At 43.1% G+C, this 27,245-nt stretch overlaps 2 protein-coding genes across 6 annotated transcripts; both read right to left on the reverse strand.

The window, feature by feature from the left end:
• Nucleotides 1–1,878: 1,878 nt before the first annotated feature.
• On the reverse strand, nt 1,879–8,425 carry asb1 (ankyrin repeat and SOCS box containing 1). Its single transcript, XM_053877340.1, has 5 exons — nt 8,199–8,425; nt 7,549–7,687; nt 6,247–6,549; nt 5,673–6,055; nt 1,879–2,783 (listed from the first exon to the last, which is right to left on the reverse strand). Exons 1-5 carry the CDS (start codon nt 8,293–8,295, stop codon nt 2,653–2,655), a joined length of 1,053 nt encoding a protein of 350 aa, XP_053733315.1. The 5' UTR covers nt 8,296–8,425; the 3' UTR covers nt 1,879–2,652.
• A 1,343-nt stretch (nt 8,426–9,768) lies between these two features.
• On the reverse strand, nt 9,769–27,105 carry traf3ip1 (TNF receptor-associated factor 3 interacting protein 1). Of its 5 annotated transcripts, none has more exons than XM_053877891.1 (16): nt 26,869–27,105; nt 24,139–24,207; nt 23,820–23,954; nt 22,906–23,025; nt 22,418–22,822; nt 22,272–22,346; nt 21,985–22,008; nt 21,106–21,181; nt 20,966–20,986; nt 20,634–20,721; nt 19,795–19,887; nt 19,110–19,245; nt 19,001–19,037; nt 18,858–18,928; nt 11,820–12,037; nt 9,769–11,592 (listed from the first exon to the last, which is right to left on the reverse strand). In XM_053877891.1, the coding sequence occupies exons 1-16, from the start codon at nt 26,989–26,991 to the stop codon at nt 11,427–11,429; spliced, it is 1,857 nt and encodes a 618-aa protein (XP_053733866.1). In that variant the 5' UTR covers nt 26,992–27,105; the 3' UTR covers nt 9,769–11,426. The 5 variants fall into 5 exon arrangements, with proteins under 5 accessions (XP_053733866.1, XP_053733863.1, XP_053733865.1 ...); XM_053877888.1 differs by having other exon boundaries at nt 9,770–11,592; nt 23,793–23,954; XM_053877890.1 differs by lacking the exon at nt 21,985–22,008 and having other exon boundaries at nt 9,770–11,592; nt 23,793–23,954.
• Nucleotides 27,106–27,245: the final 140 nt, after the last annotated feature.

Genomic DNA, 27,245 nt, shown 5'->3' on the forward strand with positions numbered 1-27,245 from the left:
TTGTTGTTGTTGTTTTTCCATCTCAAATTTCAGACAAATTGATGCACTTTAGGTATTTTCTGTTACAGACAAAACAGTGTTAATAAAGTTATTCTTTACTGGAAGTTGGAACTACATTACTTTCTTTTTTTCTTTTCTTTAATGTTTACAAGGATATATTATTACACAGAGGTGTACTTACAGTAATTTTATAGACGAATGATACTATTTACGGAGGCAGCGGAGAGTTTTCACGTTCAGTGATAATATGGGGTCAATTAAAAAAAAGCGTTATTAAGAGTTATTATTATATTTGACTGTGGCCTGTGGCACAAATCCTCGAAGGTTCGCCTGACAACAGTGGAGCCCAACTCGATAACAAAAAACAAGGACGTCTCACATCAATTTGTATTGAAACTAACCGTCTAAAAGCAGGAATACGGTGCTGAGAGTGTAAACACTTGCAGTGCGTAATGAAACTGTGGTGTGGTGTGAGTGCATTTTCACCTCCAGAACTTTTTTGTCCAGGCATTCCAGCCTAGCAACTTACCTCCTTTGATGAGAAACAGCAGCTTTGTGACCACAGTCAACATAAATCCCATATGTCTCCAAGCTCAGCTGACTATCCGCTATCAACCATGTTGGATGCATGAGTCACAGCAGTCTGGACGACAACCAGTGGATGGAGCTTCCTTTTCCAAGTGCGACTTTGACAAGTCTGACTTCTCTGAGAGTCAGTGTTGGTAAATGTGAAATGTATAATGTGAGCGCCAATTCTTCAGTCACATCAAGCATTACAGGGTCTACAGATACTGACTCTTCTCAAATGTGGTGACTCATAAGTGCATACTCACTTACTCACCAACTTCAATCTCGGGGTTCACACCAGAAATCTCGACATGATTGGAGTCAGACTCGGCAGTTGGAGGTCAGGCGGGGCCAAGTGGAACACACCAAGGTCAGACCTCAGTCTTCTTACCTCTCACCTTCGACCTGACCGCGACCTTTCAAACATCAGGCTGATGGTACAGCTGTATCCTCCATAGCAAAGGCACATCTAATAACATTAGAATCACATCAGCACTTAAACCAGTGAGGAGGTTCTAGAAAGGCGCTCAGAAAGTGCAGTCCTCCACCAAGCCACTCATTTGGATCCACGCTGTTTTTTATGACCAAAAATCATTGGCCGATACACATTTTATTGTTTGTTGTTGAAAAATAACCTGACCACCAAACACAATCCCCACGATGACAGCTCTGCAACTCACGATAAATTCAATAAACACGCGGCTCACACACTGTATTGGACTTGCACAGGTGAACACAGGTGGCGAGACTGTGACGGAGTGCCACGCTCTCCAGCTCCACCGCGTTTGACAGCCGACACCGGTGTGTGACAGTTGAGGAGAATGTGATGGACTTCGGTTCACGATCATAGTTTTACACTTACTTTTAATACAGGGAACCATTGATATTGACACTGGTCGACTCTTGAGTCTCTGGATCCGTGTTCTCTTTATTAGATGGAGTGGTCCTCACAGGTTCTCTGACGTGGTCGTCTGCCTTGGTTCACATCAATAGATGCAGAGTCTCCTGCTCCACTGGCACCTCGGCGAAACACCATGGTGAAAATAGTTGGATATTGGATGGAGCTCCGCTGCAGTATTGGTGGTGGCGTCATCTTCCGTGTCCCCATTAGGGTTCACTGATTGCGGACACACTCTCACAGGCAGCGCTAATGCTACGATCTGGCATCAGTTAGGGACCATCTACAAATTCTAAAGTGGTCAAAGTATTAGTGAAATATTCAATAAGGCAATGAAAAACAACCACTTTAGGAGAGAGAATTGTGAAAAGGTTTTTCATCACAAAAGCTAAAGGTCTGAGAGTTTGTATAATGATATCGAGAATATGACTAAATTATCATTTATTCACATTATTTCTAATATTTCTTCAATAACTTCACTTCCAACCTGCCCTGAAGTTGTGGAGCTATTCTCACACCTGGAGGACAACAAGTAAGCAGCAAAACCTGGTCCTCAGAAATCCATCCTCTTCAGAGGGAACGAAAAGCAGAATTCAAGCCATCAGACAAAAAGACCATCACTTCAGAGCCACTTTGATCAGATTGAGTCCTGAAGAAGTGGAACATCACATGCTGCTCATTTGGACTTCATGTATCTCCAACACTGACAGAGGTGATTTCTCTTGCACTGCATTTGACCGAACTTCAGAGATTTCCTCTCCAGTTTGGACGTTGAGCAGGACTTGGAAGGAGTTGCGAGGGAGAGAGAAAGAATAATTCTGTCACATGCACTTAGAGAGATGGTGAGCAGAGCGGGGAAACCACAAGTGCGAGTCAGAGCTCTCTGCGGGGATGAAGTCCATGAGAGACAAAAATCCACTGAGGGAACAGCATTTTTACTTTGAGGTCATAAATAAAGCTTCAATGTGGCCAAACAGAATCAGCAGTTACTCATCTATGCACTTTCACAACAGAAATGACTGTCTTGTTTGTAAAAGTTGGCTATTTACAGATGTTTGCGCTCTGCCGTGTAGCTCACCCTGAATACCAAGATGTGCCTTTACTATAAGAAAATAATAAGTTATTTATTCACAAAACATTCAGTCCGGTGATGGGTGCTGCGGACGGGATGAAGAAGAAGGTGCGGCCTAGTTGTGGTGGAGCAGGAAGTTCTTGATGGGCACTGGGAGCGGCAGTGAGGATATGTGGTTCAGACGCTTCTTCCCCATCACTCTGCGGATCTTGATTCGACACAAGTGGGTCAGCCTGTGCGGGCGTTCTGCAGAGAGAAGGGCAACCACCGTTACAGGCATCATCTACTGGTACCGTCACTACGGTGATGATCATCCTTTTTGGTAAGAAGTATTTTGCCCCAATTCAAGTTTCCCTGTTCTACTTTTTCCTTTGGTTTTCAGGCTTGTAGGTGCGCAAAGGAAACACCACCCCTCACTGTGACGCCAGCTTAGACACAGAAGTGAGATTTGGACTTTCCTCACGTATGCTTGTTCACGTGACCCAACGACTCGGAGCAAGCCTCATCTGACAAGAAGACCTGGGTATCGCCACGGCCATTTGGTCACGCATCACTTGGGCGATCTGGATTGTTCTCTGAACAGCTGTGTACCAGTTTCGAGCGCTAGGGTTTTAATTCCAGCGTACACATTTCAGGTCACAAACATCTCCTGGGGAAGAACAGTTCTGTAGAGGCATCTCACCTAGGTCAGGGGTTCTAAACCATAGGGCCAGGGCCCATGGTTGGGCCATGAGTGCCTCCTAGAGGGCCGCTAAAAGTTTTTTTGTTTTACACCTCTGGGCCGTGAGATGCTCACCTTTAATACACCTGCCACGTATGGTGGTAGTGCAAATCTGTCATAGTTACCAACTATAGAGAAGTTCTTGAAAAGAAAAAACGATAAAGAAAGTGATGTTGCCCCCCAACAGTAAAAACTGTTCATGAAAGCACCTGTTGAAGCAGATTTGAAAATTTTATGGCAATACTTTCATTTACACTTTACTTATATCTTATTTGGAGTTTACATCAAATATATTTTTATTTTATTGTATTCAGACATGTATTTATTATACTTATATTTATTTATATATATATTTATATTTAGTTATTCAGAATTTTACTGACTTGCACAAGGTTCTGCTGCTGGTTGGACTTGTCTATTTGCAATAATCACATGGTTTGACGTCATTTCACAAGGTTTTGGTTTGTTTAAGTGTAAGTAGATTTAGTATAGTTGTTGATGAAATCAAGAGTCATGAATCAGTTCTATTACTTGAAGAAGAAGTATTACTTGAATACTTCTTCTGGGAAAGGTGGGCCCCGAGATCAAAAAGGTTAAGAACCCCTGGTCTAGACCTTTGGAGTGTCCATGTACCACAGCCACTTTCATCTCATTCTCTTTCGTCCAAACCAAAATTATTTCTCACGCAGTAAGCTGGTAAGAAAAAGTCTTTAACGCAATACGTTCCCCGTCGCGAGGTGTCAGATAACAACTCTATTTGAGTGGACTTTGGTGTCTTCAGTGGTGCATGTTGACGCTCGGTGCTTGCAATTGAAGCACACGTTCCTCCTTTAGTGGCAAATCCTGATGCTGTGGGCAGCGCGTCTAGTATGCGAAAGAGGTTGGGTTTAGGGTCAGCAATGGGATGGTGTTCCTTTCGCTATGTAATCGCTAAAGAATGCTTTTGTGTTTAAAGTCAGTTAAATGGAGGAGACATTTCATCTCTCTGTTGTCAGCGGACAATTTGCTCCAGAGTGAATCACAAGTGTGTTGAGTGTGTTGCACACTCTCACTCATGACCCACGTCAGTTGAGATCACGACAACATAAATCTTAACTTAAATCATGTGTTGATCGCTGATCTGGTCCAATGCAGCCAACTCGTGTCTCCTCAGCACGGCTCGATCTAATAGGGAGGTGGGCGGGATTATGGCTGCGCTGGAGGCAGATCAGCAGCTGCCAATCGCCAGTCGTCACATTGCTCGTCGCGCTTCTCGCCTCTCGCTCATGAGATTTCAGAAATAATAAAGCAAACGGAGCATGATCACGATGTGTCTGCTTTTCTTTCCCCGTAGCAACTGACAGTCATATTGATATGTTAAACTTTAATATTGTTTTTAATGAGTAATGTATCGAGTTCCTCACAATAAATAAATTCATGAAGAAAAATATTTTGATGTAAGTCCATTTATATCATCCACCATTTGGAAAGATAATCTTTTTATATAAAAAATGTTGTGTAAAAAATGACGTAATGTGGAAGAAAATGGACAATGTCATGGTGTAAATATATAAATAAACTTTTTCCCGATTTTCTCCTTGTTTTAACATATGCAGTGACAAAATGCAAGTCGAATTTACAACTATTTTTCTTCGTTTTTGTCTTTTGGGTTTACGGCCCAGCCCCAAGGTAAACAATATGACCCCTTTAGGAACTACATCATGGAGAGAAATGCAGCATAGGCCCCCTTTAAACACATTGAAACACAAGACATTTCCAATAAATCATAAAGAAAAATACACATTTTTATGGAACAAATTAACATGCTTAAGGTTAAATAAATAAAAACAAAGCAGTGACGTTTATTATATTTATTTTAGATGATATACTGCTTTTATGACAGTTTAACTTTGGCTCAAGCACAAAGTGATGGTTTCTCCTTGAGTTGTAAGACGGTGTTCGCTCTCCTAAACAGACGACTGTCATCAATAATTCACATCCATTACTGAACATTATCCATCAGTGATCGTCCACCATAACCTCAGACCATATCTTAATGACTGGAAAATTATATTTGTGCAGTATTGAGTCGTCATGCAGCCAACTCACTCGAGTCCAGCCACTTCCTGTCAGGCTGCATCTTGCACCTAAAATTAGATCTTCATCCGTCACTGTCATATCTTCATCCTCGACAGACGTCACAACGATTCTGATGCCACCAAAGCCTTTCCCTCCCTCAGTGTTGCATCCATCATGAACCACATCATAAACCATGCCGCTGTCGCCCATCATGACCCCTTGGCCTCGAACCTTTTGTGCTTCTCAGTCACCTCCACATCACCACCGCGTCACATCTACTGGTCCAAAACCCGTTCACATTTTTAAGCTACAAGGTTAAACCTCAGCATCGGACGCAGAAATAAAGCCAGACTCACTTTTTGCTTCCAAGAACACAGCGAGTGCCTCCGGATCCACCTTGCTGCGGTTTGACGTCTCCAGCTCCGACTCATCCCAGTGGACGAATGCTGGGTTGGCCCCGTGGTCCAGAAGTAGGTGGACGAAGGCCACCTCACATCCGTGCCTCAGGACGGCGTCCAGCAGGCAGGAGGCCAAGCCGCGCGTCAGAGCCTCGTGGCAAACGGGTCCAGTGTAGTTAAAGTCCGGCTGAGCACCAGCCTGCAGCAGAGCCTGGAAGCAGTGGAGGTGGTGGTAGGCAGCGCTGATGTAGAGCGGACACACCACCAGAGTGTTGAGTGTCCGCGCGCTGAAGAGGATTCTGGGACCCAACTGATGATCCATGTCCACATCAGCACTGAACCTGGAACACATGGTAGAGGAAGGAACAACAGTTGGAGACTTCCATACGCACAACAACTGTGTCACACAACCAAGGACTTGAGCTCAATTGCCGGAAAAGAAGTATGAATTCAGGTTCAATACTGAAATTACAGTGGACAACTGAAAGTACTTTGTAACCTGGAACTCCTCACCACGAGGTTCGGTCCTCACCTGATGAGCTCCTGCAGGATGTCCAGCCGTCCAACCCGTGCAGCGTGGTACAGTGGCGTGCTCCGGTGGTGCCGGCTCCCGTTGGGGTTGGCGCCGGCCTCAAGGAGAATCCGAACGCAATCCAAGTGCCCGTTGACGACAGCGACATAGAGAGCTGTCTGACCTTTGACGTCCACCATGTCCACCTGAGCCCCCTGGGCGATCAGGTAGGCCACACAGGCCGCGTGTCCGGCAGTGGCAGCGATCCGCAGCGGCGTGCAGGGCAGGCAGCCGCAGCACCACACGGACTTCTCATCGATGCGACTGAGAGAGGAAGGACATGCTGCCTTTAGAAGCTCTACTTAAATTCATGTTCCAGCAAGCATCAGAATTGGACCTCAAAAAATAAAGAAGACTCAGGAACCATATTGTCTAGGGATGCTCCAATCAATCGGCCACCGACTATGATCGGCCGATATCAGCAAATGCCGATCCCGACAACTGATCACGTGTGACAGCTGGCGCTCCGATGGAGCTCCACTGGTTGTGATGCGTCCACTCCTCCCTCCCCGCTGCTCACTTGGCAGCAGCATGTCTGCTGGGGAGCTTCTTTCAAACTGTCATTTGCAGTTTGCACCATACACCGCAGGGAAGTGTGTTAAAATTCAACATGCCATTTAAAGCTCCAGCACTTGAAGGAGCATGAAGAGTTTTCTGGGCTCATGAAAGTGAGACCGCTGGTTCCTCAGTAGCGGCAACACCCACTGGTCCGAGTGTGACATTCGAAACACTAAGCTAGAAATAACCATTAATTTCACCGAGCTGGATGAGCAGCCTTTCTCAGGTGTCATTTACGCAGAGGCGGAAACAACCGGATCCGCCACCGTTTTGGAGTCGGGTGCAGCGTTTGTGAGCTGCCTGAATCTGAAATGTTTACAAAACGTCTGGAGTGGAAACTTTCATAAATGCAGTGCTCTCTGTCTGGGAGTCCCGCTACAAGCGGCCAGTATGTCAATATTTCACACACATAGCAAAGTCTCCAGAGACTCACCAAAGTGCGATGTCTCACATCAAATTAAATATTTTTCAGTTGTCCTTTTGACGGAATAGTTACTGCTCTCTGCAAGGTTTTTCTGTTGTTTGACTCCTTGAAGAGGTATATAAAAATGTGTCTGAATTAAAATGATTTAATGGTTCATGTTTTCACATCATGTACACAGATGGTACCATCATTTTGACTACAAATTCAATCCATCGGTATCAGTGATCGGCACGCGGCACAAATTCTGATCGGAGCATCTATAAAACTGCCCCATCCCTCACTGCCTGAAGTCGTCTTCCTCCAGCAGGCTCCTCAGCGTCTCCAGATCTCCCACGTACGCTGCATTGTGCAGCCGAATGTCATCCTGCTCCAGAGGTTTGTCGGAGAACTGGTCCTGCAGCCACTCCTTCAAGTTATGTCCTGGAGGAGACACGGGAACATCACTGTTGGAAGATGTAAAACACTACACAGTGGACGCTGCCGACAAGAATTAGACGAGAAAACTGGCCCCTATCTAAAGCTAAGTTTACTAGTTTACTTATGAATGTGCTTGTCATAACAGATGAGCTAAGATCAGTGTTCCGCGTCTCTGAACGCAGCAGTCAGGAGGGGGACACCCTGGAAAGGTAGGCAGTCACTTTTGGTGAGAGACTCTGGGAGGGAACCGCAGTGCAGTGGAGCAGCTGTGTGGACGGAGCATAAGGACCTGAGCTATGACTGACACAGACCCAGGGGCGCCTCAGTCCGGACTGTTATGGAAAGGCTCCGTCACTGTCTGAGGGATTGTCGCTTTCCCCCTGAACAGATGCGCTGCATCACCACCGCTTAACAACCCGCAGGCCTCGCTCGAGGCTGCCGAGGCGCCTTGAAGCAAGACATCACCTACAGTTGGCCCCGGCAGCACCTGCGGTCCCCCGACCCCGATGGTTACCTGCTGCGGTGGGGGTGGGCAGGTCAGAGACGGTGATGAGCGGAGGGAACATGAGAGTCGGCGGCAGCTCGGCTTCCGCCCGTGGTGCGTCCGCCATGTTGCTGAGACGACACGCGTGACTGAGTCACGCACCACTTGTTCTTCAGCAGAGACGTGGCGTTGATTTCCGAGGCGAGCAAGAATCAAAACAAACAAGTTCGGGCGTGGAGAGTCGAATCATGCGTCACTTCCGGGTTGCTCACAGCTGGACCATTTAAAGGGCCAGTATATATTCAGGTCACGTGATGCTTGCCGCTCACTGAATTCCTCCTGATAAACCAAGTGAACACGCGAGATTATGAGTTCAAGATAAAAAATATTGGAATAAAACATTTATTGCCTTAAAAAAAATGTTATGTGAGGGCTGTATGAGAGCAAAACAAGTAAATGGGATTAAAGGCACATTTGTTTTTTCATTCATTCTGGCAAGAAATAGTCACCAAGGTTTGATAAGAAGATTATTGGCTTGTTAAAAGTATATATCCTCATTAAACAAGAGCTTTAAATTCAATAACTTCAACTCAAGAATGACAGAATGTTCTTTTTTTAATCTGTTTTATAGCATCGTATTAATCTGATTGGGGCTGAATAAACAGGTCACACTTTGCCAAGCTCCCAGATCAGGAATGTTTGCACTGTACGTAGAAGTTAAACATGAAAATATTGAAGAAGAAGTGAATGATATTGTCAGATTTGGCCGTTTTTGTGGCTTCAATAAAGACATAGAACATCAGGTTTGTTTGTTTTCAGATGAATTCATATGTGGCACCAGCACATTTTACAGCTGTGGGTGTGAGACCCAGTCATGTCATGAAACTACAGAGAGAGGAATCGAACAGCGAGGTTTTCATGAATAAAATGGGCACCAAAGCCAGATGGCAGGGAGTGGAAGCATGAGCTTCTAGGCCACTTCAACCTCTGACTGCAAGTAAAACCAGACAAAGAGAGGTCAATTAACAAAGTTGACGTGAAAGTCACAGAAGAGCTGGAGGACTAATGGCTCACTGAAGACCTTTGAAGTGAAAAAGAAGGCAGAAATGACTTTTGAGTTGCTTCTTAGCACGACTCAAATCCACAAAGGCTCTCATTTAATCCTGTTGAGAAACAGAAGGTGTTCACTCGTGGCAGGTGTCTGCAGCTCATGCAGGAGGCCTTCAGCCAAATCTGCAACTTATATCACAGGCGCTTGTATCGAGCATTATTATCAGCTATGGAGGGGCATTTAATGTTTTGTTTCCACTGCAGCTGCCCCAAGGAAGTCACTTCAGTGTCCTATAGCCGACTTAATCCCTGAACAAAAGTTTGCTTGAGTGACTTTCAGCCAAACTACGCTCTCAAGAAATCTCTGTAGATACACCCCAAGAGGTTCCAGGGACCTCTTGGAGGTATGCTGTGAGTGACATGCTTACTTGACAGTGTTTTTAATGATGTGGAAAACCTGGACTTATAGACTGAATAAGACAAAACCAGTCGAAGCATGAGAGTGGAGCAGACAGCTAAGTCACTCATAGGCTTGGGTATGAGTTTAGCAGTGTTTATGAGACAGAGAAAATGCATGTATTGACAATTGATCTTTTATTATGTGATAACAATTGATGTCACTCCACTACAAAATTAGATAAATATCTGGTCTATCATACAATCTTCACATATACATAATGTACAGATTAAAAAGGCTACAGACTATAAAAATAGAGCACAGGTGGATGGTTCTCTGACATAGGATGAGCTCATGTGTACGGCTACAGGACGTGGATGAAATGAAGTGCGACACACCTATCAATCCTACGGTAGCGCCAAGCTTTTAGTTGTGATCAAATAGTGATGGATTATGTCACGAGTCAGCTAAGTCAATATGAAGAAGTCAAATAGATACTGAAAAACATCACTGATATCTAGGCTGATTTGAGTATCGTCTGTGTGCACGGTTACATACGTAAATGTATAAATGCTCTAACATCAAGAAGAATGATTAATAAAGCAACTGTTTTCGCAAAGAATTCAACTTGGTTTGCCAAAAATTGTGTGCGACGTGACATGTTATTTAAGGTATGGGAAGAGCAGCTTGCAGGAAATCTGTTTTTTTTTTGTGAGCATGTCTGTCGGAAAGAGTTTGGCAAACTAAATGATTTGTTTGTCTTTATAGAACTAAGGGAAGGTTGTGGGCTCTAAAACCACTCCAAAGTGCAGCAGTGCTTCAAAAATAAAGGAACATGATAAACCGTGAGTCAGTGAATAGCGGGAGGTAGTACAGCATCAACATTAGAAGTTCCACTATGTTAAAATGGTACTCATTTGTTCAACACTTCAAATGTCAACATGAGTGTTTAGATGTTATATGGGTTCTCCACAGAGGCAAAGACAGCCGCTCTTGTGAGGTGTTCAGGGACAGCTGGAGCAGATGACCCTCATTGGGGAAAAGTAAGGCAAGCTTGCTTTGTCAGGAGTAAAGTAAAACCTTGATGCTGGATATCAGACTTGCACACAACAGACAGGCGACGCAAAGAAAAACGTGAGTGACAGGCCAAGACAACCTTCTTCAGCTGTCAGAGTGGTTTAACCTGCACATACTTCCAAGCGTATGTTTGTGGAGCTCTTTTCACCACTGACAACTTCATCTCATGGAAATCAAATAATTTGACGTGTTAAACATGTAGTTATTGTGATTACTGAAAACGTATTCTTTGAACAAGAAACAAAAGTTTCATGCATGTTGTTTTCCTTCATTTCATAATCTCTGCCTGGTTCTTTCCATCTGACTGAACTGTGCATCACCATAGGTGTTAAAGATGTGAAAGCATTATGTGCTGACATCCAGACCCCCCAGATGGAAATATAAAAAAAAAAAAAAAAACTTGTCCTGGCTTAGTTGGAGGACTTTAGTGTGTCGATGCTGACAATGTGAAAAGTGATTCTCAGTGCCCTGTTTGAACATGGAGATGAACACTGATAGATGCAGTTTGAGTTCCTGAATATATGCAGTCTACACATTCGATGCATCGATCTGCATCCAAGTTTTGCCCGACAGTGTAGCTCCCCTTGTCTTCAATAGGTACATTCTATCATGCCTGAACACCAGCGGCAACAGTGCAGACAGGATCCTGTCAGAACTTTGACAGGTGAGAGCCATTTTGGATTCCCCAATCAGATCTCAGCGACGGTCCTTCTGAGCGTCATTGTTTCCAGACTTCACGTTCTGGAGGACAAGTTGACTCCAGTCACCATCTTCTGAATCTTCTCCTCGTTTCTCAGGATGTTGGACTTGACCGCGCAGATCTTGTCCTGCTGGTCTTTGATCAGCTGATCCAGCTCGGCCAGCTCTGCTCTGAGAGGCTCGATGGCTTGGTTCGTCGCTCTGGAAGAAATTGACATGGTTGGCTGATCAACACTCTCCAGATTTGTTTCCCGGCGACGTTTTCTACGTTTCTGCTTTCCAGCTAATATTAGAAACGGATGAGCATTGATGAAGTGTGTGACCTTGTTGAGGTTGATAAGTTGTTGACGGATACAGATGGCTGAAGTTGTGGGATCACAAAGGCAAATATTGAGACGTAGCTAGCGTGTCGCGCTCTCTCGCCTCACCTCTGCTCCTCCAGGAGCGTCTGCACGTGCTCTTTGTTCTCCTTCCTCCAGGTCTGCAGTTCTGTCTGCATGGCGTCCATGTCCTCCTGGATGTAGTCCATGATCTTGCCCAAGGGCAGGGTGCTGCGACACACCGTCTGGATAGAGGAGCGCAGCCGCTCGATCTCCCGAGTGACCAGCTCCCTCTCTTTCTTCCGAGCCGCCTCGGACACCAAACTCTGTGAGAAAGGACATACAGGTGTTTCTCATACAGATGAGCATGAGATTAGCATTAAAAGGGTCTTCAAGTTTACCTTTATCATTTGACTGAAAACAGAAATGCTTCTAACTGAAAAGGTGTAAATCAAGTGTGAATAGGCAGAGGACCTATAGGACCTAAGACATTTGTCTTTGCAACTTATTAGGGCTGGGTTGATATGCTTCGGTCCTGATTCCATTCACACCCACGACATGGCCGCCAGGTCCAGTCTGACAGTGCTGACAGTAGCAACTTTAATGATTTTATTTTCCTGAGCTAAAAACACGAGTCAGTATTGTTTCTGCAAAACATTTTTTTTTAGCAAATTTCATGAAATGATCAGAAAATACGACCTTATGCAACGTTATTATTTAGCGATTATTGAGAGGAGAGTGTGCCATCAGATGACATCATCAGAGAGAGTCTCACTGCCACAAAACAAACAATACTCTCGGTGATCTCGCTGATCATGGACAGATTCCTGATCGACCGAACAACTCCAGAAAAAAATCAATTCAAATCAGTTCCACACCTGGACTTTATCGTCCGCCGCTATTTTTATGTGCAACGTGATATTCAGTCCAGTCATCGCTTACGTGCAGAACCTGTTTCCAAAAGCCCTAGTTTTCTTTTAGCAATTTGCAGACAAAATCACATTCTCCAAGCATAAAAACTTTTTTTTTTGAAAATTTTCTGCAAAATTTTGCATTTCCATTCATGCTTATTTACAGTGTGATAAAGAGGTGAAGAAGCGGGTGCAGGCAGCATGGAATAATTGGAGGAAAGTGTCAGGTGTGATGTGTGACAAAAGGGTTATCGGCAAGGATGAAAGGGAAAGTGTACAAAACGGTGGTCAGGCCGGCAATGTTGTATGGTTTGGAAACAGTGGCACTGAGGAAAAGACAGGAGGCAGAGCTGGAGGTAGCAGAGATGAAGATGCCGAGGTCCTCTCCAGGAGTGACTAGGATGGATTGGATCAGGAACCAGTATATCAGAGGGACAGCACATGTCAGGTGTTTAGGAGACATAGTCAGAGACGCTAGATGGAGATGGTTTGGACATGTACAGAGGAGAGATAGTCAGTACATTGGTAGGAAGATGTTGAGGTTGGAACTGCCAGGCAGAAGGTGGAGAGGAAGGCCAAAGAGTAGATTTATGGAGGTGGTGAAGGAGGACATGAGGTTTGTAGGTTTGAGAGAAGAGGAAGCAGAGGACAGGGTGAGATAGAGGAGGATGATCCGCCACATCATCCTCCTCTATCTCACCCTGTCCTCTGCTTCCTCTTCTCTCAAACCTACACCCCGACCCCTGAAGGGATAAGCCGAAAGGAAAAGAAGAAGTATAAACTTGAAAAATACGAATAGGTGGATGAAAACCCCATGAACGGGTTTTAACAATGTCATGTCATTGCATAAGATTTAAACGTGAAAAATAATAAATAATATCAGTTTTGGGGAGCAATGTTCCAGATATCGTCTAGCATAGAAAGTGTGATCCCACCCCTGCGAAACATTCAGATGCTAACATTAAATGCAAATCCTTTGTTAAGTGTAAAGTAAGCAAAATGGCTGACTCAACTGAGTCCGGCGTGTTGGTGCTTGTGTCCATGACACAGAATACATTTCACCATCTCAATGATCCCAATAAGACTTCAGCTAATAAACAAGGTGGCCTAATGAATCCAGCTGGAATGGCAGTCTGCACTTGAGCCCTTGCTTTTTAAGACCCTAGAAGCATAATAGAGCGTCTGGTGGAATTCTACCTTTGCCAGCCGAGACTCAGATTTCTGCCCACACCAGAGCCTCGCTGCAGTTGGCGGTTTAGGATTTCAAGGCTAAAATGGTCACAAACGTCGCTCTGTGTGCGTATGTGAGATCAAACGGGTGGCGGGACGGTGGCGGTAAAGTCAGGGACTCTGGTACTTGTGTGTGTGCTTGGGAGGCGGTCCGTCATATCCCAATTACACTCTCTTGATGGCCAAAGGGAGGGGAAGGTATCAGCGCAGGACCTCCTTTGGCAGGAGCAAACCCGAGGATGTTTGCTCAGCTGGACTCAGCAAGGCCTTCAGACTGTGAAAAGTGTGTGTGTGTGTGTGATGAGAAAACACTCAACACTGCAACCCCAAAGCCAAACACACACACCAGCAGGCCGACAGAGGACCCACACCCCCCTCCTGCACTTTGCACTTGTTTATTTTAGTAACAGGCTGTGGCAGTGGGGTTATTTTACTACAGTATTAAGTAACAACCAGCACACTTAGACCCCCTTTTAAGTTCCACTCTTGGTCAGCAGACGGGAGCACCTGCCCTGATGAGGCAGCAGGAATCAAACTAGTGACAGCACACAGAGTAAATGAGAGCCTTCTCCTCCTTCTCCTCCTCCTCCTCCAAAACACACCAACGTCTGACAGATCCAGTATTGCTCTTATCGAGGAGTGGATTTAAACAAACCTCACAGCTCAGTAAACACCGGCTCAGGACCATGACGTGATTAGACCACACGGACATCAAACAATACAGTCAGCGCTTGTAGGGTTTCAGAGGGAAAACAACTAATTTCTGTCACTCTCTGTTAGTTTTTTAAGGTAGTGTGTGAGGCTGAGGGTCGCCAACGAGGTGGGTGGCTTTCCAGGGTGAACCCTGCAGCTAGGCAAACACTGCTCGCCTCGCTCTGCCTGCCTGGTTGCAGCTCACACAGCACGGCCTGGACTGGATTTATGTCTCTGCTCGGTTAGCTGCAACAGATCCCTCACCTGCACTGTCAGACGGAAAAAAGAAAGCTGGCCTGAAAACCTGACCCCTAGATTTGTACGCTCGCTGTCACGGAGGGTAGGGATTACACCTTCATAGAGGGTGACTGATGAATGAGCTGAGGATTCCCCTTGTTCACACGCACATAGAAACACAGTGGCTAAATCTAAGTCTACGCTGCCTGAAAGTCCAATATCTTATTACATAACTTAATATTGCCTTTTGTAATTAGCCAATTAATGCTATATCTTTATTCAAATGGAGAGTCACTTTGGAATTCTCAATTTTGCATGTTTGTTTGGAAAAAAAAATCATAACCTTAAGACCATCTTTATTTGACAGATATCCAACATCACTGGAAATAAAAAGGCTTCTTTTGCTCGTGTGCTGCACGATTACAGTCAGAGAATTAATTTTAAAGTTTTTGCATCAAAATATAAGATATTTTGTATTTCCTGGACGAAACGTCTGACAGGTGTCTTGTAAAATACAGAATGATCATAATGCTACAGCTAACATCCACACGCCTCTCACCCTGTACTCAACCATCCAAAACAAATGGCTAACCTTAACCAGGACTCTGACCCAGGCGCTTGCCCCGAAATAGGACCTCACTAAGATAGATATCCTGAAACACACACACACACACACACTGCTGGACGAGCATTATCTTGTCGCAATAAGACACATCTGGCAACATGGGAGGTGGCCACCCTGCTCACAGCAATTGTAAATAAGTCTAAATAAAGGAAGGAGAATGACTGACAGATCTCAGGTCAAATTAAAACAGTGCGAGTCATTCAGTTTTTTACATGCTGGGATGCTGGTGGCCACCAGATGGCTCATCAGTTCAGAGAGCTTCAGTTGGAGATTAGATCAATGTGTAACCATTGAAACTTGAGGTGCCCACTTTTTGAAAGCAACACACAAACAGAAACAGACTTGCAGATTTCCTAAGTTCTTTTTGCAAAATTGCAGACAGGAAGCAAGTTAGAACCAGAACCAAGCGCTACATATGGGACTTCTCAGACACAGAATCCAACAGATCTAAATGAGTCCCAAAGAAAATGGGTCTGACTTACTCAATTACCAAATGATACACACAAGTCAGTGAATCTCCAGTCCTGCGTGAAACGTTGAAATAAGTGCTCAGACTAGGTTCAACGTGTTCAACAAAACAGAATCAGGTTGCCAGCCTGATGTTAAAAAAATAAAAAATAAAAAGTCCATCTACTGTAGATCACTAAAAACAACATCAAAGACAATCACATTCTCCAATCACTGACAATACCACGTGTGATGGATTAAGTGTTTGTGTGGCATGACAAGCAGGATACACAGGTTGGTGCATTTCGGGCAAACAACTGATATTTGGATCGGAAAATGTTTCCACAAGAAACATGGGCTGTTTAGAAAGACACAGGGTCTCTGGACCGAGTATTTATTTTCTCGACCATTCTTCAGAGGGTTTCCTGGCCCTTCTCTTCGGCGACTCTCATTCAACAGCCTTCCATTTGTGCGCCGCAGCGTTTATTTATACATTACAAACCTTCATCAAGCCTAATTTGATGGAGCTGAGGGAATAGGGGGGGAGAGAAGTACACAAAAAAATCTTATGAAAACGCAGCTGCTGCAAACGGCCAAATCTGTCCAAATAAAAGGAGAAGAATTGTAGAATAATATACAATGCTGCCGAAAGGTCAGAAGAACAGGTCATCCTCATAAATATACAGAAAATTCTTTGACGGCACACTCACACACAATCAGTTGACTGTTGAAGAGCGCGGCAGGTTGGTGCGGGTGTTTACAAAAGCAAAATCCTTTCCCTTCCACATAAATGACAGCAATTACAACAAAATGCTCAGTTTTTAAATCATAACACTGTTGATTCTCCACTAAGAGGGATCTTTGACTGACTCACTCTTTTAAACATTACATCTGAAAGAATGAGTTCTGGCAGCTGAAATTTTAAACCTGCCTCACCACATAGAATGAGGAAGCTCAATATTTACATTTTTGACCCGCCGTGTTATACCATGATTGCACGAAGAAGGGAAAAAAAGACTCCATTAAGTTGACCTCCCCACACTTTCATGTCAGGAAGGAAGTCATTATAGTTCTTTATACAGCTGACGGGGCAAGGCCAATAATGATGGCGGGGCGGAGGGGTCGGCCTGATCAGTTCCTGTGCGGGGACATACCTGCCCTAAGCTGCCCCTGCAGACCTGAAACCATCGACTGAACCCTTGGAAACTGAGATGCTTGTATTAAGAAAATTGGGACATTGGCTACAAGGCCACGATCGTGTTACTCTGAAATATCTGCCTTTCCGTTTAAACATAATGAGTGTTTGTCTGCACTTTAAAGTTGACAAGTTACAGAAAACAGGAATTCACTGAGCCATCACTGATAACTGTTATCTAGTTACTGTTACAATGAATTGGTTCGAATCTGCTGTTTTCCAACTTTTTTGTAGTAGTAGTAGTAGTCGTAGTTGTAGTATTGTAGTGAAAGGTAGATGGCGTTTCATGAGACAGTGTTGCTGGGTTGATGAAACAGTGAGATCGCACTCTTGGTTTAGAAATGATGTGAGGTTTCAGGTTTCATGAGGTTTCATACTGTGGTTAACATGATACAGCAGACAGCGCCATTTAGTGGAAAATTTTGACATTGTTCCATGAAACGTCACTAACATTCATGCTTGAGGACTCTGGGAGGAAAACTGAGTACTTAAAGGGAAGCCACAAAAGCACAGAGAACAGAGAGATGCCAACCTGGAGTTCAAACCACAGATCTTCCACTGTGGTGCTACGGAACTAACCACTGCCCAACAGCAGTGGGCGGTAGAGGCTTCATGATACAGTGTCCTCTTTTTCAGAGTCTACTTGGTGCCACTAAAATCTTTGGCTAACGACAGCTTTTCAGTTACACATTACATGATGTTTAACCCAAGAGTACCACCTTAGCATCTGCTACCCAAGAGTGTTGCCCCCACACCATGACACAACAGCATAGCAGCATATCTGCTATCTGGGGCAACAACATAAAAAATGTGTGATGCAAGAGCCTTGTTTCCAGTCGTTCGTGGCACTAATAAAAGCCATCAAAACCGAACCCGAACAATGAATGCTATGCTCTCAATGTAAAGATTAAAAAAAGGGAGTATGAATGTCACATGTAAGTTCCTTTTACGACTTGTATCAAAACTAACATGACTGAATTAGACTAGATAAGATCATCTGTTATTAATGGCACCACAATCTCCCTGTTCTGTGTAAGAGAGGGAATGTGACTTGTGACTCTTGCGCCTGATGAAAAAGATCATTAACAGCTTGCGTTGTTGAGAATTCTTGTCCACAGCAACAGTTTTGGCAAACAGATCGACAGCCTTTCCGCACAACCAACCGTCCAAGGCAGGTCATCCATGAGTCGAGGTGGTCAGTGTGATGCTAGCAGACAATGCTTCACTGAAAAGACCACCCAACTCAAATCGTCAGGGGTATACAGACAAGTGAGAACTACAAGAATGATTCATAATCCAAATACAAAGGAGGTTTCCTTCACAGAATAAAGCGCCAGAAAGAGCCGAACTGTCTCCCTTATATCCTGTGCATGAGTGATGTTTGCAAACTGTTTTTAACACCCATTCATGGGAAAGTAAGAATGAACAGGCAACCAGTGTGCGTAGAACACCAGATGACAGATATCCAAGGTCCTTATTTTGAATCTTTTTAAAGTATTAAGCAAAAAACCTGCTAACTCCAGACATCTTAAATCAGCAGTGTGTGGTCTGTTACTTGCCAGTCTGGCTATCAGACATGCAGCACCACTTGACGGGAACATTTTTGTGGTTTCAGGGCAGTGCAATTACACCTCTAGACTAGTTTTATTTACATCTTTCTTCTGATAATAACCAGCCATTTCAGTGTGGCGCTCTGTGAGCCAAACAATCTCTGATACAGCTAATGACCAGTTTTACTGAGCGAGAGCAGACAGAGCTTTAAGGGATGCGAGTGGACACCGCCCTCTTGTGGAGGAAGACCAGCTTACCTGTTCTTTAGGAGAGGACGGTAAGGACTCATAGTCTTTCTTCGTCTCTAGAATCTTTTTCACAAGACCTCCTATGATAAGAAAAATATTGATTAGGATTGCATGTTGAGCATTTTTTGTGACAAACAAAAATGAGCAAATACCGTGTTTTTCATCTCCATTCAACTCTTGTGCCGGCTCCTGTAGCAGATGGAAATGAGTTAGCTAAAGTGTAATATATATAATGAAGTAAAACATTGACGTTTAGAATACCAGCTCCTTCTCAGTGACTTCTGGGGGTGACAGAACAGCTTCCTCAACGAGAAATTGCTTATCCTCATCCTCTTCATCCTCAGATAACTTCTTCCCATCAAGAATAACTGGTGCAGGGGTCTTGGCACTTGGAACCCTGGACAGAGAGAGTGTACACAGACACCAAAATGACCTGTATGAGACTTTTTTCTGTGTAACAATCAATACAAACAAACATAATTTCAACAAGTTTAAATCCACTTCATGTAATTTTAGCATTTCCAGTCCTTGACACCCAATTTTCAGGACTTTTTTTTCATAGAGTTGAACTCTACTTCTGGATGATGTGAAAGTGAAACATCCCACCCCGCTTCAATGGGTTTCACTTATCCTATCACGTTAAAAAGAACAATTTTGAAAGAATCTCTGTTGAGGTTGCCAAATGTGCAAGACAATAAATATGAAAATAGTCATTTTATTTACCAACAATAGGGGCGCCACTTCTCACCAGCTAAATCATGGCAAGATTTCAATCAAAGGTAAATTACACTATTTTGTCCTTTAAATGTCCTCTAAAGGTACTTATAAGAGTGCTCACACAGGGAAAACAGCATTTTAAATGCAACAGTGTGAGCAAGATAAGGTCCCTTCAATATTACTACAATCTTTAATCATGATTAAATCATGACAAAATGATAAAACTCACCTTTCAGTCATAGTTCCTTCACTGGCACTCTCCTGTCGTTTGAGACGAGGAGGTGCAGGGCGAGCACTGCTGGGTCGAGGTATTCGCCGGCTGCTGTTGAAATTTGCATACAAAAGCTACTTCAGATCAAATACAGTCGGCAGCTGACGATACCTTCCTTATGCATATTGGCGATATCACAAAAACATGATATTGTTATATATTATATTGTTATGATATTGTCTACAAAAAAATGAATGCACCACTATATGCTTCAGTCACATTAGCTTTGGATTACTGCCAAGTATCTTTACTATTGTTTTGTCATGAAAAAGTTCATCATGAAAGTTCAGAAGGAGTTCCCGCTTCCAAACATCCTTTATGCAGCGTATTGACTGGATCGTATTTTAAGTTCTTTGACACCATCTAGTGGCCATAGTGTGAAATCGAGAATAACTCGGGAAATCGTTTAAGAGTACACGTGTTGAGGAACATGGGAAAAATTTGGACCATGTTACTGTTCGTTCCTGTGGCTGACCGAGCAGAAAACAATTGAGACAAATTGTGTGATTTAGTATTATTGTGGTTATTGCCTTTTTCTTATGACGAAATCAAATCTAGTATAAACATTTTGTATTTACACGTGCGTTAGTGTTCAGATAAAATATTGTGCAGACATTTCCAATACTTTGAAATCACAATTGATTTTTTTTGTAGTTAGCCAGTGGTTACAGTTTAAGCATACCACACAATAATTTCAAATCTTCAATGAATACAATGTGCTTAGACGGTTGAGCAGCTTATACTGCAGGGGGGGGTTTTCCATTCAAAATGAGCTCCATAGGCTGGTGTTTACTCACCTGGTGGGGACATCAGAAGGCACTGAAGAGCCTGGAAGATCATGGTTTTCTTGGGAGATGTGTCTCTGTGTCAGTGGAGAATCCCCATCTGTTTGAGGACAAAAAAAGGCACTTTAGTTCTGAGTCAAGTCACAACTTTTGCGCATCTAGTGTACATGACATAAGTCAATGGAGTTCAGACACACATCCATGCATTCGTTCATCATGAGAACAGAAGATGCAACTGTATCTTAATTTATAAAGTGGAATCTCTCAAAACACACCATCACAAGCTGGTTGACGGTTATTGCTATTGATGAGGGCACTTCACTACAGACGGTGAGAGCACTTACCTCCCTCACTGTCAGATTCATCTGCAGACAACAGATAAAAGATGCCATACTTCAGTAATAACTGATGTGGAAACATTATCTGACCAACTAGTGACCCTCTTCAATTAATAACAGTAGTTGCCATACTAAAGAAAGTGTACCTTGCTCTCCCACTTTGGGTCTCCTCCTCTGTCCTTTGGCAGAAGAGGGTCGGGGTATTCTTGCAGGACTGTCAGACTGTGTGAAAGAAACACAGACCATGTTAGCAATTAGAAGAAAATAGTCCACTACACATTAGTTTTCCCTAACTATGAACTATGAATAACTGATGCCATCTAGTCTGATTCACAGTTGTGCCATGTCAACAATAAGACAATGCATTGTTCTGATAACAAGCAAGACAGTGTCGCAAAGGTTACACTATCGCTCTGTCAGAAAATTTAATATATTCAACTTGTAATGTAATTGCTGTGAAGTGTTTAATTTGACATCCAAAAATCAGAGCTCTTAAACCACCTTGTGCTCAGAGATCTGGTACCAAAATATCTTGGTGATTCTAGTTCAGAAAATAGTTTTTACACCGCTTCAATGACAGCATTTGATTCAACAACCGACGACATCTGAGGACTGAATTTGCACTTCAAAAGCATCTATAAAGAAAGAATAGTGTTGTGTTGAATTGTGTTGTTTGTTCACGGCTGATGGTTGAATTCTGTATTCATACTAAATATGTGTGAAATTATTCTAACTGCCAAGTTAGTTGGAGAAAAAGGCCGTAATGTAGTCAAAGCAAAAGTGATTTCACAGAAGCAGTCGCCATCAGATTCTCCCTTAAATGCTTACAGTAACTAGCATGCAGAAGACAAAAGGTTAGCGCAGGTTGAAAATTAAAGCAAATGCAGAAAAAAATTGAACTAAAAGGGAACACCTAACAAACATCACTGGACTCCATTTGCAAGCAAAATGAAGCGGTTTTAAAAGAACAGTTCACATTGCAGTGCAAGTCTATGAGAAGAGCATTATCAATATTAAAACATTACCTGATCCTCCACTGCCTCAGAGGGCTGAACACACAGATAGCGGAGAGGAGGAGTTGTCAATGTCACATGTACAAAGAAAATACAACAGTCACACCGACAACATCTAACGCGATGCTTCGATGACTAACATTGATAGCCAATTACCACATCAGGTTGTATTGTTTCCTTATAGGAAATAAAGTAAAAGAAAAGTGTGTGGACATGGTCTCACTTTGCAGTCTAACCAGCAAAAACTATAGATCGTCTGTGAGGAATGATTCTTTTTCTACATAATAGGAAGTACATACTGCAGGCACGGTTTTGACAGGTTTGCTGGGCTCATCCATTGTGATTTTTTGCTGTGATTCTTCCGATACTTTGACCTGAAACACAAGCATAACGGTTGATATTACGCCATGTTTAATGTTGGCCATAATGGGATGAGCATAAATACCTTGCTGCTCTCTAGATTTTTTCTGTCCACCATGTCTTTGTGTTGCTCTGTCTCCTTCTCTCTTTCTCGTCGTTTCTCTCGTTCTCTCTCCTTGTCCTTATTTGAATCTCTCTCCCTGGTCTTATCCCTGTCTTTGTCTCTTCTCTTATCCTTTTCCCGATCAGTGTCTTTTTCTCTTTCCCTTCCTCTGGGTTTATCTTTCTCTCTGTCCCTCTCTCGATCTCTGCTCTTGTCTTTGTCGCTATCTTTCGCAGGGTCTCGCTTGCTATGCCGGTGTTTGTCAGGGTGCTCTCTGTCCCGTCGGTGGTCTTTCTCTCCATCTCTTCTTCTACTTTCCTGTTCTTTGGGCTGGTCAGTGTCCTTGTGGTCCCTGCTGCCACTTCGCTCTATCGTCTTTTTCTTCTCCTGCATCACCAGCAACAACAAATAAACTCATGAGCTCAACGCAACATCAACGATATTATTGCGAGCATGCTGTTGACTCAGACCTCTCTGTCAACATGTCGAGCCTTGTTCTCCTTGTCCTGGGACCTGGAGGAGGCAGCTTTGGTTTTCGTGTCCACCTTTTCTCCTGCAAGGACTCGCCTTACTGCATCTTCACTGGACATCTGCAGAAGTAAAACTCCTGTCAAATTTCTAGCATGAAAACACATTTGGCAACAACATACACCATGCTCCTCACACATATACCTTTGTATATAACCTGGCATTGAATTCAGAAGTCAGTGAAAGATACATAAACTAAGTTGACTAAAACCAATATAGCGACAGCACACCAAAGCTGTTGACTGAAAGAAGATTTGTCATTCCTCCTTTTCAAATATGTATCACACTCTTTGAAGGTTATGTCTTATTTTATTTTATTACAAACTGCGTGGAAAAAATGTATGCAACAAATTTACAAAGAGTTTTCAACAAACCCTTAATTTGCATGGCTCAGCAAAAAAAAACAATGTGGGGCAGAAATATTTCCCTTCGAAACAGAAGACGTGAAAATGTCATATCATAGTGGTTGGTTCAAGAGAACCAAATTATTTTGCAAGATGATGTTTTCTGAGAAGTTCACCTAAAGCATTTCAACAATGAACAATGAGGCCTTTTTCAAGTTAAATTAATGTCACTACGGCACCAAAGGTAATGTAAAAGAAGCAATTAGTAGTGCGTTCTTTTTTGTGTATGTCTGAATTGACTAGCTCCTGGCCATCTGGTAATATTTTCCTTGGCATAAGGACAGTTTTCTGTCACCGCTTCCATGCGCAGTTCTTTCATTAAAGTGTGTTTTTGGGTAAGTGACTGTTGACGACCAGTGAGGTGAGTGGGAGAGGTTTATAACTACATGAGGAAGATGAAGAGGATGTAAAGCTGGAGGACGCACCTTGTTAAGGCAACATTTGGCAATGACCTGCAGCAGCTCGTTGGTTTTCTCAGGCTCATGGCCGGCCACGATGCGAGCCGGCTTCACTGTTAGTGACTCGCCACTGACCAGCATCACCACGTCTATTGCTTTCTGAAGGAAGGCGATCTTAGTGTCCTTCTCCTGGATACAGGACAGATGAAGAGATATCAGACCTGCTGGCAACCATGGAACTATGAAGAAGATATGTAGCTCCAACTTCATCTCCCTTATTTTCATTCCCTTATTCAATTAAAGATCATTACATATTGATCAAATCCTATAATAGTTAAGTCAGAGAAAAGAGAGCTTTATGAAAACCTCTTACCTTCACATTCTCCGACTTCATTTCGTTGTCTGCGTACAGCCCTTTCATGAAGCCCGTTGTTCTGATGACCTAGGGGAACCACGACAAAATACAGTAAACATAGTGACATAGAGACCCACACATCACCACTCTCAACTTCTACCTCAATGTACAGTTTCAACCAGGTTTGAAAAATACATTTCTCAAGAGATGCAGTTCTTTCTATATGCATTATTCAAATGCCAAGCTCTATACGGTTGTTAAGCCCCTAATTCATGCTGTCAGTGGTAATCAGAGGTAAAGGCCTGACCCCTGCAACACACTTTGCTTTGTCAAATATGCATGAGGCTACAGTGAAATGTGACACAAGCTCACTGGTGTCAAATGAGTACCCGACCTGTGGTGTTCAGAGGTGCGAAACAGATTTACCTCTGCATGAAACTGTACCTAAAAAGCATGTGTGGAGCCAGTGGCATGTGGTGTTCAGTGAGAGTTACTACTCTGTGACTTATGGAGTTCATCAATGCATTTGCCCGAGAGAAAAAATAAAGTTTTAGGAATGACTCCTTGATTGTAATGGGCTGTATACAGTTAATTTTGAACTCCCTAAGTGAAACAACCACATAAGACTGTAAAACTGGGGTTAAAGAAATTTGTTATGGTGTATGTTATGGCCTTGTAAAGATGACAATGACCATATTTCATATGTTCCTTTGATATACTCCTCGTCCTTTACCTATTTATATATATTTTAAATTGGAATGTTTATTATGGAAAAGTATAAATGTACTCATACTTTAATTAAATCCCAACAAGATTTTCCAAAATGTAATTCCACAATTTCACTAACCTGCACAGCCTTCCATCATTTTCTCATGAACTAATGCATAATCACATGCAAAGGCTTTAATAGATTCCGACATCAATCATCCAGTGGCAGACAATGAGACTGAGAAAAAGCCTGGAGTCATTTACAATGTTCAATAGAAACTTTTGATCATATTTATTCGTTTACTTAGTGATGTTGAACTTCTAACAGCTAACATCTCCCTGTTGAGCACATTTAAAATGCAGACAAACACTACACTGAATTAATAGAAACAGGCAAGGCCAAGTGAGTTTCATTCAAAATACATATTATATACTTTATAAATTATATGTATTGTAATTTTTAATTATACATGGTCCTTGTCACAATGTCTGCAAGTAAGTTGAAACGTCACCTTAACTAGAGCCATCTTCCTCCATTTCTGTGTAATTTAGTTCCAAAAAATAAGAGCACAATTTGTTACACCTTCGTCATCTGTGATGTGAAGCCGACTGAGGTTACGAAGCACATTCATGTACCCGCAACGGATGATGGAATTGATGGCGCATCGCTTGCTGTAAACAGTGCCACTTACAGACTTCACTGAGCATCTTTTTAACCGCTGCTAACTAATATTTCGAAAGATGACTTGACCCAAACTCTCAACAGCAGCCCATCCATGGCTGCCTGAAAACACATTGAGGACCATTTGACAGACGTGAGGAGCTGCATTACATGTTCTTTAGAAAGCCACTCGTGGAGTGATGTCAGAGTCTGTGAATCACGTCACTGGAGCTACCGTTTCTGAAGTGAATGCTGTGATTTTGCCAGGAACAAAAACACCAATAAACTCACGTTGGATGACCAAACTGTGAACTTCATGGTGTCCAAAAATGAGGACAAACATATGAACTGAGGTATCTCCACACATAAACAATGACGACGTTCATTCAGCATCTCAGTCAGGAGTTTGTATGGCGGTTTCAACAATACACTTACAAGTTGAAATGCGGCAAAGCGCCACACGTCAGCTTTTTTTTTTTAATAAACTGGTTAGTTGAAAAAGCTTTAAATACTTTGGTGATTGTTTTTTGACACTGTGTTTTGATAATGGGCTCAGTTCATGCCGTATGTCTGTAGTTCTATGTAGTACTTGTCATCATGCAATGTAAGTGAAGTATTTTGAGCAAACTTAACCTTGTCTTAACTTTCAAATCAAATAACTTTTTTTATTTTAACTTGAGCAGAAGAAAATTAATGAAGGAGGTATAGCAATATCAAAAGAAACAGTCAAATTAAGAGATCCACATCTAAATACAAATCTACATGTGTATGAGTGTCACTACTCCAGTTGGTAGGTTATATTGATAGATTCATGAAGTGAATACTTTCAGGCTACTCTCCTGCTCACTTCCTCCACTGCATCCATCATGCCACAATACAATACTAGAGCAGTTTCACTACCAACTGTTTTGTGCAGTCTACCAAGATATTCACGCTACATACACTCCTAAACTGAAACACCAGGTTGGTTTACAGTTTCCTTCCATGTTTAAAGGTGCAGTGTGTCTGTAAGTGTGTTTAAGTGGCGACCAGCCTCCCACCCTCTTGAGGAGTCACCTGTCTGCTGCTAATGTTAGCCTCCCAGCAACAGTGCACACAACACACCACTTACGACTGTAATAGCGACTGCTCTTTGTATTAAAGGTGGTGGTAATTCGCAAAAGATAGTTAAAGAGACAATCCCGCCAAATGCCTATCTCTTTTGAAATGCTGTCCAACTTGAGTCAGTTTGCTAAGTGATGCTAACTAGCTACTTGGTCCCCAGCACAAGTTTGTGCTGGGAAAAATGGTCACTTCCGCAACTTCTCCCAGCCTTAAATACTCTGGAATGCGTGCTTAAATAAGAAGCCACTTGACTAAAGATAGCGCCGTTGGCTTACCTCGCTGAATATGTCGTGGAGGTACAGAAACGGGGGTTTGCTAAGCAGCTTCTCCGTCAGCGGGGGCTTCTTTATCAGCTTACCGAGCGTGTCCTGTGTCTTTTTCACCACCGCATCATTCATGACGGCGGTGCAAAGCAAACCTGAGATGCTGATAAAGAAGCCGAGAGAAGTCTCCAATGAAGAGCAAAATCCCCTCTGTGGCCCTGGCGCCCGGTTGCTATGTCAATACTTTTCAATCCCACAGTGCAACAGCGATGGCGACTGCGCCTGCGCGCAAGGGTTTGCCGTTGCTACGCACCGCGCGTGCCCATGGCAACGACTAACACTCCCTCGAATGACAGATAGATAGATAGATAGATAGATAGATAGATAGA

This window comes from Synchiropus splendidus, chromosome 10 (assembly GCF_027744825.2).
Source record: "Synchiropus splendidus isolate RoL2022-P1 chromosome 10, RoL_Sspl_1.0, whole genome shotgun sequence".
Lineage (NCBI taxonomy): Eukaryota > Metazoa > Chordata > Actinopteri > Syngnathiformes > Callionymidae > Synchiropus > Synchiropus splendidus.